Source organism: Heterocephalus glaber, unplaced genomic scaffold (genome assembly GCF_053883595.1).
Source record: "Heterocephalus glaber isolate CG9 unplaced genomic scaffold, H.glaber_assembly_v1.0 deba00000470, whole genome shotgun sequence".
NCBI lineage: Eukaryota > Metazoa > Chordata > Mammalia > Rodentia > Bathyergidae > Heterocephalus > Heterocephalus glaber.
In genome coordinates, this window is record NW_028258145.1 from 9,889,813 (window position 1) to 9,907,288 (window position 17,476).

Below are 17,476 nucleotides of genomic sequence, written 5' to 3' on the forward strand. Positions count from 1 at the left end.
AGTTACCCCATCGGCAAACAGGGAACAGCTTCCCTTGTTAACTTTATCACACTGCATTGTTAGAGTCGTTAGCTACTGTTACTCCCTTCCTGTGCCCAATGCAGGGGGTGGACTCTATTCCTCTCCCCGTGCATGGGAAGGAACGTGGTGCTTGCTGGGCTTCCCTACTTGCTGCAGTTCAGGTGCCCCCCGGGGATCTTGGCACTGCTGTGTGTCCCTTGCAGGGTAGCTCCTGGGTAGCGCCCCCGGCCAGGTGGTGTGAATGTTCTGGAGGTAGTGAAGGGCATCTGGAGCTGATATAAGCTGACTCAATACAACTTGTAGATTTGTGATTCGGTGTGGGTCTGTGTGGGGGTGTTGTGAGCACCTGTCCCTGTTGCCACCTGCTTTCCCTGAGGCAGGAGGGTAAATTGAGTGTTCTAGGCCTTGTGTCCTTGTGCCCCAGGGCTGTCCCAGAGCCCCAAGCGTCCTCTTCTCTCTATAGGAAAGACCCTTGCCCCTGAGTGCTTGCTGCTGCCCTTGTGTGAGGGTCACAGCCTCCAGTGGCAACTGCATTGTCTTTCTCTAACCCATCCCATCCCATCCCATCCCATCCCATCCCATCCCAAGGTCTTCATTGCTGTGGCAGCACCGCCCAACTCAGCTGTAAGCCAAGGCTAAAGCCCCTTCAGGGAGTCTTGGCCTGTCCCATGTGCCCCATGGAGACACGCAGCTGTCCCCAAAGCTGCCTTCTTTATAGTGAGACCCCATACTAGAGTTGTGAATGCAGTGTCCAATGTCATTGTTACTTGAAGCCCTGGTTTCATTTCTCAAAGGCAGAAGGTAGGACATATGCCTGTGCCCAGCTGGCACCACTTTCTCCACAAGCCAGTGCACTCAGGACCTATGGCAGAGAGGAGGAGCTCAAGGCCGTAAAAGGGGGCTGGGTCTGTCCTCAGCATTGTCAGGGTGGTGAGTGGACCCTCTCTGCTGTCAGCACTCTGCAGGGCCAGCACGCCCTGAGATGTCTAGGGCAGGCGCTAGGAGGGGCCCACTTCTGAAACTGGAATACCCAGGCCGCTCATGGAGCTGCTAGAGTTGGTCATGGCTGGCAGGATGTCACCCAGAGCCATTCTCATGCAATATCAGCCTGGCGCCTGGTGCTCTCAGAGCAAGTTGAAGGCAGCAGAGAATTGGGAATTGCACTGTCTCTTTCTGTGGTGTGGACACTATAAGAAAGAGCTGCAAAACCAACTGTAGGATCAAATGTTCTTCCTGGGGAATTCTCTAAATTGGGTGCATAATCCTGGTTAAAGATGATGAGTGTGAAGAGGCTAAGTGTATAGACAGAAAGGCAGGAGACCAGGAAGTGTGGTACCCTCCACCTATTCCTGGTCTCTGTGTAAGGTGTGGGAGACAGGGGTGGTGCCCCGAGAGAAGGTTCATGGAAGCAGTGTCACCTCTGCATGGGACACTGCGGGTGCTCATCACTGTCTGAGTCCAGGGACCACGTCCTTTTGAATGGGGAGTGGCCTGTGTTATTCTGGTTCCAGCTCAGAATGTGAATAGACCGCGCTGTTTTGTCTGTCTTGCATTATTAGATCCACTTTGTAGATGACAGCAATGCCAGTTACTTGCATTTTTAACCATTTTTATGGATCTTTTCTAGGTAGTTTACATTCAGCTTTAACTTAAGAGCCGAGGTGGGATACGGTGGTGTGTGACCACGTGCTTGGGAACCTAGGGCGGGGGTTATGCCTTGCTGGGACTCACAGGCTCCAGGCAGCAGCACAAGCGTGGCCAGGGGCTCCTGAGGCCCCACTGTGTGTAGGTGATCATCCTGCTGACCTCTAGTGACAATGCCATTTGCATCTGTGGGGCTGTAGGCATGTGGCTTCCTTCAGCAGTGGCAGAGCAGGCCAGGCATACTGAGTCCTAACCAGGCCCGATCTCTGGTATCGCCTGATGGACAGGTGGACATATCCTTCACGTAGTCCTTTTCAGCCTTCCACTGACCCTGCCCCGTCTCTTCCTGTTCATTTGCGATCTCTTGGGTCACAGCCTGGCTTTCACAGCCACCACCAAGCCACTGAGAGCCCTTGGGTTTGTGATCTATCATAATCTCGGATCACCGTGTGCTATGAGACGGAGGTTTCTGTGTGGCTCAGCCTCCCCACGGGACTCAAAGGCCGGCTCTTCATGCCATTTCCTTGGTGTCACAGGGCCTGGGACTCCCTGTGATGGAGGGAACCACAGGCAGCCTGGCTTCTGAGCCAGCACAGCCGTTGGGACATGCACCTTCAGGATGTGTGTCACTTAGAAATGTCCCACTGACCGAGATGTAAATGAGCTAGATTCTTTTAATATGGCACTTGGGATTGAACCCAAACCTTCACACTGAGCTATATCCCCAGCCCTTTTTTATTTTTTTATTTTGAGACAAGCTAAGTCCATAAGTTGCCTAGGCTGGTCTCTCAAACTTGCTGATTTCAGAGAGTAGAGTGCCTCAGCCGCCCACAGAGCTGAGAGTAGAGGGTGCACCACCTCATCTGGCTGGTATATTTTGCATTTTAAAAGGCTTGCTATTTTTCTCCTTTGAAGAATAAAAGCATGTCCATCTCTGGGTGCTAGCAAGTCAGGCCCTTTGAGGGGACAGGTGCATATTTCAAGAACAACAACTGAAACCTTTGCCATATCCGGGCCATCCTGTCCAGAAGTGTCTGTTGGACACCTGTTGGATCATTGGGGAGTGGACAGACAGGCTCACCTGTCTGATCTTCCTCCCGGTCTCTCTCCTTCCCTATGTTGTCTCCAGTTGTCCTGGTATCGTTTCTTATCTTCCCTGAGTGCTTCACAGTAGCCCCTTCAGCTGTGAGCCAGTCCTACCCAACCCAGGAGTCAGGGTCCTATCTGTCCTCTGAGCTCACAAGTCCTTACACACATGTACACACAAACTCTGGACTCCGTAGGAAACCAGCTTACAGTTAACTCTGTTTCTGGCCAGACGTGCAAGGTGCCAGCACTTCACTGTCAGTATGTAGCCATATCCCTCATCCTCATAGAGGTGGAGCAGGAGGGGTCAGAGCAGAACCCGGCTGACAGAGGGCTGATGGCTCAGAACTCGTGTCCACGGGTTGTTTCGTCTGGGAGACTTTAGATCTCAGAGTGTTTCCCTTCTACATAGCGAGTCCCACAGCAGCACACTTTTGTCATAGAACACATTTGCTTTGGATAGAGAAAAACTGTCTTCCTAAGGAAAATTTAATATATCTATTGGCCTTACAAAAGGTCGATATGTGCTTTGCTCCTCTTATTTTTAATCTGTTCATATTGCCTGGCCAGAAAATAAAAGAATTAGAAGAGTTCCTTGGTAGATTTTTTAAATTATAAAATTTCTTATGAAAATCTTCTCTAACCACAGTTTCATCAGTCCACCTCGGTAGCCAGGGATTCATGTGGCAGTTCTTACATGAATCCCTTGGGGCCTTGTTAAAAGAGGGGTTTGGGGAACCTACCCACCTACAGTGTTCTGGTCTGGGCCCCAGAATTTGCATTGGCAGCACATTCCTCTGGCAGCATTGCTGCTGGTCCCTCGCACTTATTATGCATTTGTAAATGATTTCATGCATTTTATAACAGTTATTAAAACACCATTTCTGCACAATACTGCATCCCCAGGAACTGTAAAAAATGCTTAAAGATGAAAATTACAGCTCTGCCCTGAAGTTTAATTTTATGTAGCACTGTTGCCTCAAATTCATCTCTTGAAGTGTTTCTGTTCATGTTTTTACTCTTTTTTTTTTTTTGGTACCAGGGATGGAACTCGGGTCCTTGCGCTTTCGAGAAAGGGGACAGAACCACTGAGCTAAAACCCAGGCCCTTGTTTTTACTCTTTTGAGTTTGATTTTACACCTGCCCCTGTGTTCCTGTGTGCATTCTGGAGCTCAAGGAAAGAGCTCCCCGGCAGTTCAGGGGAGCAAAGCCAGCAGTGGACTCACCTAGGGACCTTCAGCTGCCCAGGTCATGAGGTCTCCATGTGACTGGTCTCGTACTGTCTCATTTCTGTGTATTGTGCCCAGTACCAAATGGCAGTTTTAGGCCTGAATCTGTGTAATCTTTCAAACTTGACTTTGGAAGGTTCTATTGTAGGAGACATCCCCGCCCTGTACTAGTGGGGTATAAGTGGCACGTGCTTCTTGCCTTCCTTAATTCGGCTATACTGTTTTATATCAGGAGTCAGACCAAAGCCCTTTGTGACTCAAATGGGCATGTCAGCTAGCAGAGTTGGGCTAGTATTGCTCCTTTGCTAATGGCTGTCACTGAGGCCTAAGTCCTGGTCTGTGAAGTGGCAGGGCCCTGCTAAGTTACATGTAGCTGAGGTCCGTGTGACCCCAGTTAAAATCCTTTCCCCTAAATTATTGCTTCTCACTGACCTTGTGGGTTGCTTGCTAATTGTACTGATTTCTTCTATCCTAGCAAGATAAGCAGTGCCTACTCCCTAACAGCCCTCCCTAGTGCCATCATGCCAGGTGTTTGGCAGTAATTCACTAGATGACTTCAAAGCTCCCTAGCTTCCTTATTCCTTCTTACGATTGTATTTAATAAATAGTGGATGTGCTTGAGGGTCTTTGTCTTTCCTGCCATCAGCAGCACTGACCAGGGCCCAAGATTCAACTTCTTCAGTCGAAGTCTCGTTTCTGTCTGTTCTTGAATTCGCCTTGCGCTATTGTGGCTCACAGGCTAGGACCCAAGGCAGAAGTCCTGGTAATGTCCCCTTTCCTGCTCCCTTTACTCTGTGAGGTCCTCTGTTATGGACTCTTCTGGAGGAGTTCCGTGCTCAGCACTTGCTTCTCAGCTGTGCCAGGACCCTGGCTTGTCCGTTTTTACAACTCAGGTGAGCAGCCACAGGTCACACTGCTGTCTCTGAGAAGGAATGCCACAGTCTGGTTGAATCCTGTTCTAACCGCACAGCCAGGGGACACCAATGACATGTCCTTCCCTAGAGGCTGGGATGCGAGGGCCCACATTACCCTCACACATGGGACCAGAGGTGTCTGTGATGTGCAGGCAGGAAAACTGGCCTCTTGTGATGATGAGTGCTCTGGAGAATATTAGAGCTCAGCCTAAAGCCACTCCATGCTATGAAAAGGTTGGAATGAATTTTATCTCTACCACATTCTTTGTAAAGAAAATGAAGATAGATTGAGCATCCCTGACCCCAAATCCCAAATGCTCTAAAATCTGGAGCTTTCTGAGCAGCAGCAAGACGTCATGGTGGGAGCTCCACCCCATCCTTGTGGACAGTCACAGTCACAGTGAGGCACTGACAGCATTGCACCATGTGACCCCCGGGCTGGGCATCTGAGGCACATATGGGACACAGGACCTGGAACCAGATTGAGTTTTGTGTTTAGATTTGGGGCCCTTCTCCAAGATACTTCATTATTAGGTACAAACCTTCCGAAATCTGGAGATGTTTTTATTTCCCATGAAGGACACCCAACCCGTGGAGCTCATGCATTTTACCTCTCACTGATGGGCCAGGGATTTAGCTAATTGGTTCTGCTGCCTGCCTGGAAAGTGCAAGGACCCGAGTTCCATCCCTGGTACAAAACAAAACAAAACGAAACATACCTCTCACTGGGAGTGTGGCAAAAGGGGAAGCAGAACGGGGCACAGGCTGTCCTGAAACTTGATGACTTCCCATTCTTCGGGAGGTGGTGGGGTTGGCCAGGAGCTGCCCCCGGGCTGTGGTGAGGCTCTGTGTCTCCAGCCCATCATCACCAATGCCATCGTATTCGTGTCCCACTACTGATGGCCCCCAGCACAGTGCTCTGCCACACCCCACATGCAGGCAGTGTTTATCCTTCCTTCCTTCCTTCCCTGCGCTCCTACCACGCTGTGGTCCCCGAGCTTCTGGTGGGCCCTTCCCTCTCCACCCCACCCCACTCCCAAGGCTCAGGCACAACCTTCTGGTGTACAGTACCCTGACCTTTGCTGTGGGCCTGGGCCAGGTTCTGCAGTCACACGCCCACAAGCTGGTGTCCCTCAGGGGTGTGACTGCCTCACCTGGCTGTGTTCCCTTGCTGAGAGTGTGTGTCACCTCTGTCTTGTTTGTTCTCCATAGCACCAGGAAGGACTCTCCATATTACTGAGAAGCTGATTGTGTAGTATTGCATAGGACCATTGTGTATGGCATAGTGTGGGCTTGCTCTGTTGGCTTGGGTTACGTGCGTGGCCTCTAGTATGTCACTGCCACCACGGCCACAGGTGAGAGAAGTGGTCATCATTTACATCCAACTGGAACCAAAGAACAACTTTCCAAACTAACAAAGAAAAAATATCCAAGGAATTTAGCCCTAATAGTGTTCAGAAATATTTTCATTAAAATCCCTTAGGTCATTAGCTCTAAATGTTTATGTAGAAATTGTATATGATCAACAGTGCACATTAGAAATGTTTTCCTCTGAAATATTTAAAGGTGCAATAGCAAAGAAAGACCTGGGTCAAATCAGATCCTGTCACTCCAGTCTGAGACAGGCTTGTTGTGGCTGATGTGTGTGCAGAGCCCGAGGGGCCCTTCTGGGTCTTGTTTGTGACCCTGTTAGTGAGGGCTGCAGAGACTGAGTGTGTCTGTGTGTCCACAGGTCATGTCCTACCTCTGCTTGCAGACCAGGTCCAAGTTTGGCTTGCTCTCCGGCCATCTGATTAAGACTTTAAACTTGCAGTGGGATGGAATGGAGGAAGTGCTGCCAGCCTATTTGATCTGTATTTTTAAAAACCAAACAGAAATGCAGGTGGGGAGGGAGGAGGTGTGGGCTACAGGTCACAGGCACCCCTGGCCTTGCTGGGCGGTGTCTCCTGCCTGGGCGCGTTTGGAGAAAGTGGCTGCACTTCTTGGGAAGTTCAGGTAGGGCACAGGGCCATCGCCAGTCTCCGTGTCACTCTCAGAGGAAAGTGTGGGTGTGGCCCAGCTCGAAGCCAGGACTGTCTCTCTCTGGCAGGTGGCTGGGTACTGGAGGTGACAGAGCACTGCACTGCAGCACAGAGCAGGACCGGGATCTGTGGAAATGTTTCCTTTGCCATTTGCAGGAGAAACCCACAGGAAATATTTACATTTGTGGTAGGACAGTGCATGTGCTCCACAGAGGAGGCCCCTAAAGGATTAATGTCACCTATCCAAAGACGCCCATATGTCAGTGTCAGACAGCACTGCTGTAGTTATTTTTGTTTGTTGGCGACGCTGGGGATTAAACCCAGTACCTTGCACTGAGCTTCATCCCCAGACCTTTTTTTTGCTTTTTATTTTGAGACATTTTCACTAAGTTGCCCAATCTGGGCTAGAACCTGGGATCCTCCTGCCTCCTAGAGTGCTGGGATTACAGGTGCACACCACCATGCCCAGCTGCACACTGTACCTTTTTTGAAAGGCAGAGAAGAGTACTTTGTGGAGAAACTGTTCCTGCATCAGCCATCACAGCCGCAGTGCTGGGGAGGTCGAAATGGCTGCTGCCTATGCAACTGTTCCCCAGTCCCAGACACCATGAGCCAGTGGTGACAAAGACAAGAGCACCTCCCGCCACTGTGGAGCCCCCACAAGGCCAGCTAAACTTAGCTCCTGCATCCAGAGCAGAAGGGGCACAGTTCGCCTATTCCCATTGGAATTCAAGGCGGCACATACCCTTGGAAGTGCTTTATTGTGATAAAACATATTAACATAAAATAGCGTTTTTGCTAAGTGTGTTAAGCACATTCACATTGCTGTGGATCCACTGCCACAGCCCCATGCAGACTCCCCGCTCCTCTCTCCCACGAAGACTCCCCTTCTACTCTATTTTTACAGAGTCTCCCTTGCTATATCTCTGTTTTTACCATTGGAGAGACCCCCCCCGCAACTGCTCTTACCTTCCTTGCTGTCCACAATCCTCTTGAGAAATGCAGATTCCTGGGTCCTCCCAAGCCCTAAGTGATTCTGATGCTGAGATCTGAGGAGCCCTGGGCTGAGGATTAGAAACCAGTTCCAGCCCTTTCAGACATTATGAAATTCTAACTTCAGTTATTACTGAGTCACCCCAGGTAGGACACTGTGAAAAGATCAAGAATGAAAGGACAGTAGCTAAAGGTCTATACATTCAACTCTGAAAAGTACAGGGCGGGTAGGAGGAATAGACACACCGGGCTTGGAGGCTACATCTGTTTAAAGATAAGGTAGACCTATTTTGAAGTTATTCTAGCTGATGGCCAATTTTTCTTTATTTATTTTTGTTTTTTGTTTTTTGGTTTTGGTACCAGAGATTGAACGCAAGACCTTGCGCTTGCAAGGGAGGCGTGGCATCACTGAGCTAAATCCCCAGCCCCTTTTCTTTATTTATTAAAAGAAGTTTCTTTCACACTAATGATCATGTCCTGAGTGGCTTGGCTTTGGGCCCATGGGGTAAACAAGTCAGAGATGTTTGTCGACAGACAGCACCGGTCCTGAAGGTAGGTCACAGCTCCGGGGACAAGGGACAGGCAGAGAGCAGTCAGGGGACCGCTGATCCCTCCAGTGGCCTTGGGTAATGAGTTGACCACAACTAAGAGAAGCCAGGATGAGGCAGAAGTGGGTTCCTGGAGCTGAGACAGGGGAGGTTTGCTGGGTTCGGTGTGGCTTGTGCCCACACACACTTCTTCTTGCTGGGGACAGTGAGCCACTTCTCCAAACAGTGTCTTCCTTAAAGAGGTAAAGGAACAAAACAGCCACTTAGGGACCAGAAGGGAGAGTGACACCTCCCTGTGGGGTGCATGGTGCTGTGGATGGGCACGCTCAGTCGCTCACCTGGGACGGGGTGGCTAGAGATCGGCCCAGAGTCTATGCAAGACCTGGTGAGTTACTTCAGAGGCGTCCCTGCTGTCATCCACAGGAATGGTGTGCAGGAGTGTTAGGAGCCAGGAGGTACAGGAGTGGGGTCCCGCCCTCCCCTCCTATTTCCTCAAAGTACCTTGGCTAGAAGAAAATTGACTTCATGCTAAAGCTCTCGAGGACAAGGGAGAAAGAGAGCATCAAGCATTGTTTGCAGCATTCACTCTCAAATTTGGATCAAGGGAGGATGGGACCTGAGCAGCAGGCTGTCTACTTTAGGAATGCATGGAGGTGCCCTGGAGTCAGTATTTAAGACTCGGGTCCAGAAGGCAAAGCCATAGGCACCAGTTGGTCCTGCAGAAAGTCACTGAGCGAGCTCCCGGTGGTCTCTAAAAACGCTCACTCTTGCAAAACTTGCAGTGAATGAGCTGAGGTGATCAAATTAGGAATTTCTAAGTCATGTGCTCTGACACCAGGAAGTGGAGTTCAATCAGGTTCTTGGACTTTGAGCGGTTATATCCAAGTAGGGAACCTAAAATCTAAACAAAAGCAATAATCATGGGTGCCCCAAAGAAGTCATTTTTTTTTGCCAGTCTGTGAATTGCCTATGGGTTTTTCCTGAAGAGAGAGAGAACCAAGTGCACTTAGTTCTCCCAAGGCATCTATTCAGTAACCATGACAACAGACGACTCATTCCATACCAGGGATGGTCAGAAAAGTGGGTGACAAAGTGTCCAACATCAGAAAATGCAGAATCTGCCCCATGATCAGCAAGAGAAGTGATACTAAGTAAGTCTAGTGGCAGGGTGGGGCTCGGGATTGTGGAGGAGGGGTTGAAAAGGTACAGAGAAGGTGTCATGGCCAGAATCCAGTGGAGCTGGAAGAGTGTGGTATCTGGGGTGACCTGGGAAGATGTCCATGAGGCCTTCAGCACCCTCCACCATGGAGGGGAAGCCCGTCCCATCCATGCTCACTTCATGGACAGGATGTGATCGACAGAAGCAGTGGTGAGTGACTTCCAGGATTAGGGTACAAGAGGCATCGTGGTCCCCTCTTGGCTGTCTCCAGGATCTCTCAGTCTGGGTTGAGCCTGCTTATGTTGTGTAGACACTAAGCAGCTGTGCAGGGTCCCCAGGGGGTCCAGTGCCCTCAGTGTCCACCAGTGTTTTGACTGTACTTCTCGTGAGTGCTAGGGTTCTCAGACAAGCTCTTGTTTCGGACTGTACCTTCAGCAGTCCACAGTCCACTGCTGGGCGTGTGTGGCCTGGCTGTTTGTCCTCTGACTTCTCAGTCTGAATCCCAAGGTCCTGTGTGGCTGGAGCAGAACAGAGAGCTGACCGTGGAGGGGCCTCCGTGGGAACCAGCCCTGCCTTGCGCTGTTGAAGGCTGGAATGTCTGGGGTCTGGTGCAGCTGTGTCTCCAGCAGATGCAGGGATGCTTTGCATTGCTCTACAGTGTGTCCCAGATGTCTTGTTGGGAATTTGCCCACAAGGAGTGTCTGGGCAAAACTAGAAAGGCATGGCAGACTCATTGAAGGTGGGCAAGGTCCCGTTGTGATGCCTGTAAATCACATTGCCATCTTTTCTGGTGGCTCCAACACAGCTGGTGTTCCAACTGGAGTGTATTTTGGTTTTCAGTCTGCATCAGGGTGCCCTGAAGGACTGTGAAACAGTCTGCTGAGGGTCACTCGTAGGTGGCCAGGGCTCACCAGGGCCACTTCCCAGTTCAGGAGGTCCAGGGCTGGGAATTGGCCAGCTTGGGCTCATGCTTGGAGAGACTCCTGGCCTGTTCATCTCAGACTCCAGTGAGAGGTGTTGGTGGCACACATTGGGCACCCTAGCCCAAATTCGAAGTGCTTCAAAGGCTGAAATCTTGTGAGTGCTAGCATGAGGCCACTGGTGGAAAATTCCACACGCATGACACTTTGTCTCATGTACAAAACTATTTAAAATAGCACAAGGACCCGAGTTCGATCCCCGGCACCAAAAATTAAAAAATTATTTTAAAATATTGTATAAAATTATATCATCAGTCTGTGTGTAGAAGTATATATGAGTATATACTCTGGTCCCAAGCATCTTGGGTAAGGGATACTCACCCTAGCACCTAATGGTATGTGAAAGGGCAGAGACCATTTGTTTTCAGATTTCCTGAGGGAAGTCTGCTCCATTTGAAATAAGACACTGAAACTTTCAGCACTCCTGCTTGGCTAAGTTTGTTCTGTGTCCTTAACTTTAAGGTTTCTGCTCAGGAGCCTGTGAAATGAAAAACTACCTTTCGTGCCACGCCAGCTTGGCTGCCGTAACGCATGTATGCACACTCCATGGTGCTAATTTAAGGAACTTAAATTGAGCACAAATTTCTCTGTTCAGAAGGTCATCTGCTGACCATCGGGTTTAATTAACATCGGGTGAACCATGTATTTACCACAACCCACTCCTCTTCAGCCTTCCCTAAACACCAGACTGCTTTATTTGTGGTTGATTAAAGTCCCCCTCACGTCAGCACTGTCCAGGCTCAGGCTAAGCCGTCAGAGCGAGACAGCCCCTCTTGTCCCAAAGGCTCAACTTCTACCATAGAACAAGCTTCTGCAATACTAATTGCACAGAACTCAAAACTAAAATAAAAATTAAAGTAATTGGAAACTTGGAGTTCACAGGGAGAAGGTTGTGTCTTGTGGCTTGTGTATTCCATTACACACAGTGTGTGTGACTGGCCATAGTGACCCTCCTAGTCCACCAGGACAGCGACCCAGGCACAGGATGGTGTCAGGGTGCCCAGCCTTACCCCAGGAAAGTACTCGCTGGCCAGTACCTGTGCTCTTGACTTCCTTTCAGAGCCACACACAACAGCTGACCTAGACAGTCACACGGAGAAGGCTGAGGCTGGCTGTGCTTGGCTCATGCGGTCTGTGAAGGTGGTCACCGGAAGCACTGTGTGGCCGCTGAGAGTTCAAGGCTTTGCTCTTTAGAATGCAGTCATCCCCAGTTCTCAACTTTGCTTTCTTCAGTTTCAGTTACCCACAGTTTGAAAATATTAAGTGGAAAACTCCAGTCCTAAAATGTTCCTAAGTTTTCAGTGGCTTCATGTGCTGAGTAGTGTGATGGAATCCCACGCCTTCCACCTATGAGTGGCTTAGTAGCCACCGGGTTATCAGATGGTCAGGTCACCTGCTGATGTCCGAGTCACCCTTATTTCACTTAAAAATGCCCTGGAAGACACCAGTTGTATTGCAGGGAGGCAGTGCAGTGTCTCCTCGGAGCAAAATGGTGAAGGAAAGTATAAGATATTCTAAAAGAGAGGGAGTCCACGTGTGTATAACTTTTCTTACAGCCTGTGCTTAGAATTGTTCTCTTTTAAAGGGGTTGTTGTTATCTTTCTGTCACTGGGCCTAGTTTGTAAATTCTGCTTTCTCCTGCTTGCAGCTGCAGAAGAAAAGCCCTAGCGATCAGGGTATATGTCCAGGCACTGCAGTTGCAGCCTCGTGGGGTCTGGAAGGTCACCCTGCAGTGCAGGCTGCTGTGACATGTGGATGGGCTGGTTCTCAGCTCCCTGTGAGTGACATCAGAGCTCTGTGACCCTCTGAGGTGTCGGGCTCCCCATCTCCCACCCTCTGCTCCTTGATCCCTAAGCTCGGTAACGTGCAGCCTGACCTGGGTCACCACAGCCTCTTCCTGAAGTCTCTTCCTGAGCTCCTTCTGCTACTCTGGGCAATAAGCCCCCGCTTCACATGGAGAGCTTGGGGCTCTGCGCTCACAGGATTGCTCTCACTTGGCCTGCTCTGGCCAGAGGGACACATAAACATGAACGTTGATGACTCTGTGTCCACCGTTTCTCCACATGGGCAGCTGTGGCCCTGTGCAGTGGGAGATGTCTGGACCCCACCCCCCCAATTGGTATGGGCCAAGATGGAGTCACCCTTGTTTGCTGATTTGTACCCACTTCTCTGATGATGGTGTAGACCTGGAAGGTCCTGCAGAAGGGACGAGGAGCAGTGGTGAGCAGCTGGGCCCCCAGGGACACAGAGGCTGGCACAGGCCCAGGATCTCAGTAGGCACTGTCCAGACTGCAGCCCTGCAGGCTGCCTGGGCCCCATGCAGAGGAGCGGGATTTGGGCTGCCCTGGCCCCAGGCCCCTGAGGCTTTGGTAGGGCACTGTACCCCCAGAGGCTGAAGGCACAGCTGTCCATGGAGGACCAGGGGTCCCAGCATGCTGTGTCCAGCAGCAGAAAGGGGCTGGGGTGGAACGCAGTGTGGGACAGAAGGCAAGGCTGAGGGACAGGTGCCACTCGGCTCATGCCCCTCAGTGGCCCTGGAGGGCAGTTCCTGCTCCTGTCCTTTCCCAGGGCCTCACACACTGCACCACTCCGGGCCACCACTGCTTAGTCTCTGCTCCCATGTCCTCAGGGACCTTGCCTGATTCCACTCCACATGTGTGCACACACATACACACACATTCACACATGCATGCACTCATACACACGCACACACTCATACATGTATGTACATATTCACATACACATGCAGACACATGCACACTCACACACTCATACATATACACAATCATATGTACAAACATGTACATGCACTCATATTGCACACATGCACTCACACACACAGTGATATATATGCTCATGTACACATGTGCAATCATATACATTTATACACATGTGCACACAATACACTCATATACAAGCACACTCATCTATGCGTGCACACTCACACATGTGCACTCATATATAGATGCATATGCAAACATGCACATTATACATGCACACTCACATACATATGTGAACTCGTACACATGCACACAGACATACACACAGTCACACGTACTCATTCACACGCAGTTACATCCCCACACTCATGAGCACTTGCTCCCTCTCTCATACACATTCACACACACAGTCTCCTCCCCACCTGCCCTTGACTCCCCATAAGCTGCCCCCTCTTCATGGACCCCAGCAGTTTGTAGCTGCCCTCTGCCTCCCCCATACTGCTGCCTGCAGAGCCAAGTGCTCTGCATGATGCCAGTGCACCTGCGTGTCCCGGCCAGGCTTCTTGGTGTGGAGTCGGTCTCCAGGAGATGATTGCTGTTTACAGAATTATTTTCACAAAGAGCATTCTTCATTCAATATCCTTCCTGCATGTTTTTCAGTAGTTGAAAGAAAAGGCCAATTTAATACAAATGACATTTCTAAAGTACACTCAAATAAAAGCAGGTACTGACATCATCGCCACACCATACTAAACACTTCTCAGTAACTGTGCTAAGTCCATGCTGCAGGTCCCTTGGGAACATTATGCATTCTGCTGAAAATGCACCCAGAGTTTCCCCCACGCTTTATTGTTAAAAAGCTTAAAATTAGGAAGTATTTGACGGTTTCATTTCTGGTAGTTCAAAGTCGGAGGAAGTGGAATTTTGACCTGCTGTCTCGGGCAGAGCACTGCAGATTATATGAGGTTTTTAAAGAGAATTTGGGGAATGGGCCTCCAATTTCGGGTGTCCCTAGCATGTCTGTTAGCGTGGCTGCCACACCTTATGTTAAGCAACTCTTTGAGGAAGAGTTTGCATGCATTTGGACCTGAATGGTGCTGAGCACCATTTCCTTTGTCTCTCCAGAGCCTGAGGCCTGTGGCTGGCTCCTCAGGGCCACCCAGAGGCTCTGGTGCCACCAGTGACCCTGCTCTGCACAGACTCAGGCCCCCACCCGTGCCTGTCCTAACTTCCTTGTGCTCCCTCTCCAGCCCAGCGACTTCTCCGTGTCTCTCAAAGCGTCAGGGAAGAACAAGCACTTCAAGGTGCAGCTGGTGGACAATGTCTACTGCATCGGGCAGCGGCGCTTCCACAGTATGGATGAGCTGGTGGAGCACTACAAGAAGGCACCCATCTTCACCAGCGAGCATGGCGAGAAGCTCTACCTCGTCCGGGCCCTGCAGTGACAGTGGTGGCTGCACCCCCAGCTCCAGGCTTTCTCGGCCACCTCACCTGCTGCCCAGCCAGCAGCGCTGTCTTTCTGACCAGCTCGGGTAGTCTCTCACCCGCCACCCCAGGCCTCCCAGCCTCTGTCGGGAGCTGTTCCAGGGTGTCCCGGTGCTTGGGCTCACTGTCGCCGCAAGGACATCAGGCAACAGTGAACCAGTGGGCTGCACAGGTTTGGTCGGCGCCGTCCCGGCTTCAGCCTCCCCTGCCACTGGGCAGCAGATGCCAGGCCCGGTGTCTGCAGCCCTCCTGGGCTCCCAGCTCTGCAGGAGGGGACTTGGGGTGATAGCAATACTGGAACCCGGTTAAGTCGGCCGGGGGAAGCTGCCAGTGCCTTCGAGGCTGCGCGTGCAATGAGTTCTCCTGAGAGTCAGTCTGCACGCGCGGAAACCTGTGACGCGGAAAGACATGTTGGTGATTGACCCTAGATGTGCCATCACAGTGCTTCCTCCTCTTGCCCTTTGGCTTGTTTGAATTTCACAATTATGTATTTAATTCTCAAAGTAATATGTATCTGTAGCCGTTTGTTGACACTAATAGCAGATGATTAAGGAAAAGAGCTGATCTTTGGGAAGGGAAGCTATCTGTACTTTATACACACACTATACATACATATATATATATATAATATGTGCATATTATATATATATTATTTGCTTTACAGGGAAATTTTTTCAGGGTTTACAAAAGACTATGTGATTGGTAGGAAAAGACACCCAGAATGTTTATTAAGAAATTGAATTTTCCTTTTTCTTTACATTTGAACTTCTTTATAGTTGAAATATACAATCCTGAGGTGGCACACTCCTACAATTGAAGAAGGGGTCTTGAGATCCCCTAAACTTGCATACCCAGTTTTTTGGATATTGTAATAAAAAAAGTATTACAACAAGACTGCAGGTGTTTATGGGTGGGAAAAATGGACTTGGTCGTGGGCAAGGAGAGGTGGCTGTTTTCTGAAAACTCAATGCCCAGAGGGAGTTGCTTAGCACCTATGCTACTCACGTGTTTTCCTTTCCCACCCCCAGTTTTGCACATTGAAATATAAACTTTAATGGGTACAACTCCAGGAGAGCCCAGGAAGTCGAGCTTGACCTTTACTCTTTGGAGAGTATTGGTTTGAAAAATCCACTTACTAAGCCATCATTAGCTGCAGTTCTCAGTCACTGCCCCCTTACCTGGAACCTGGGGCTCTTGGCCAGTGACCTGGCTTGTGCCAGGCAGGTCTGTGTCCCCATAGCCATGACAGCTCCTGCTGCGTGTAAGAACTCGTGCTGCACCTGGCAAGGTGTCTGCTGCTCCCCATGGCCCTGGGTGAGGATCTGCTGTCACCCACTCTCAGATGAAGACACTGTGAAGCCAGCAAGGCCATGTGGCCACTCTGTGGGATAGCAGGGCCAACCCCAGGTTCTGCTCCAGGCTCAGCGCTGCCCACTCCATCCTGGAAGGAATTCAAGAGGCTGGGGCACTGCAAGCTCGAGTCCAGTTTGGGCAACTTAGTATCTTAGTGAGACCCTGTTTTAAAATAAAAAGTCAAAAAGGTATAGGGATGCAGCTCACTGCAAAGGCCCTGGGTTCAAACCCTAGTACTAAGAAAGAGATTTCTACGAGTTTGTACTTTCCTGAGTTTGTTCTCTTTTTGCTGCTTTCGATGAAGTTGAGTGTCTGATACCTGAGTTTGCCAGCGACGTCCTAGGAGAGATGTCGAAGTAGACAAAGCAGATAGAGATGTTGTCCATTTTACTGTGGAGAAACACAGGTCCTGTGGATGTCAGGGCCCCTGGAGTGTGCAACAGTGACCTGCTGGAATCCCTCTGAATGGCAGTGTGTGCACAGCAGAAAGTGGGGAGGAAATGCAGTATGGTTGGGGCCAGGGCAGTGCACTTTTTGGCCTGAGGAGTTGCTTCTTCTTTTTTTTTTTTTTGGTACCAGGGATCAAACTGGGGTCCTTGAGCTTGCACAGCAGGCAGTGAAACCACTGAGCTAAATCCCCAGCCCTGAGGAGCTTCTTGAAAGCTTGTAGTTGGTGCTGCTGTTTCCAGTTTCACCACAGGCAACCCATGAGAGCCCACTGCTGCCCTGGCCGGATCTAGATGAGTGTTTGTTTATCAAGGAGCCAGCACCCTGGGACATCCTGGAGCTGCCTCTTCTGTCACCTGCTCCCACCGTGATGTCCTGTGTCGCTGCAGGACCAGAGCCACAGGCCAAGCCACCATGGATAGGAGCCTTCAGAACCATGAGCCAAAGTCAGCCTTTTCCTGTGTCTAAGTTGTCTTAGGCATTTTGTCACAGCAGCAGAAAGGTAGCACAGGGTTTGTTCAGGGGGCCAGGTGCATTAACAGGGCCATCTCAGTCCCAGGACCTTGTAGGATGCTAGCCGCTGTCTTGTGATGCTCATGGGCCCCTCTGCAGCACTGGAGATGGCTCAGAGCCATGCGTGGGGAAACCCAGCTGGTTCTTATCAGCCCTGTAACTTCATAGGAACAACCTTGCTTCTCTGAATGTAAAGGTTTGTGAGCGAGACAGGGCTGCTATCCATCTCTGAAACTCAAAGTCATGAGAGCATCAGCCAGGGAAGCCCGAAACCTCAGCCCTACACCAACCTTACCTCCTTACCAGATGTGGTCAACAATTCCCATCCCTAAAAATGGTTGTCCTCAGAGCATGGAGGAGGTG

At 50.3% G+C, this 17,476-nt stretch overlaps 1 protein-coding gene across 3 annotated transcripts in view; it reads left to right on the plus strand.

The window, feature by feature from the left end:
* Positions 1-15,692, plus strand: part of Nck2 (NCK adaptor protein 2) — a 115,008-nt gene extending 99,316 nt beyond the window's left edge. For all 3 annotated transcript variants that reach the window (XM_004844491.3, XM_021258145.2, XM_021258146.2), the window contains exon 5: positions 14,566-15,692. In XM_004844491.3, coding sequence (XP_004844548.1) covers positions 14,566-14,760 — 195 coding nt within the window. In that variant the 3' untranslated portion in view covers positions 14,761-15,692. The remainder of the gene's footprint in view (positions 1-14,565) is intronic.
* Positions 15,693-17,476: the final 1,784 nt, after the last annotated feature.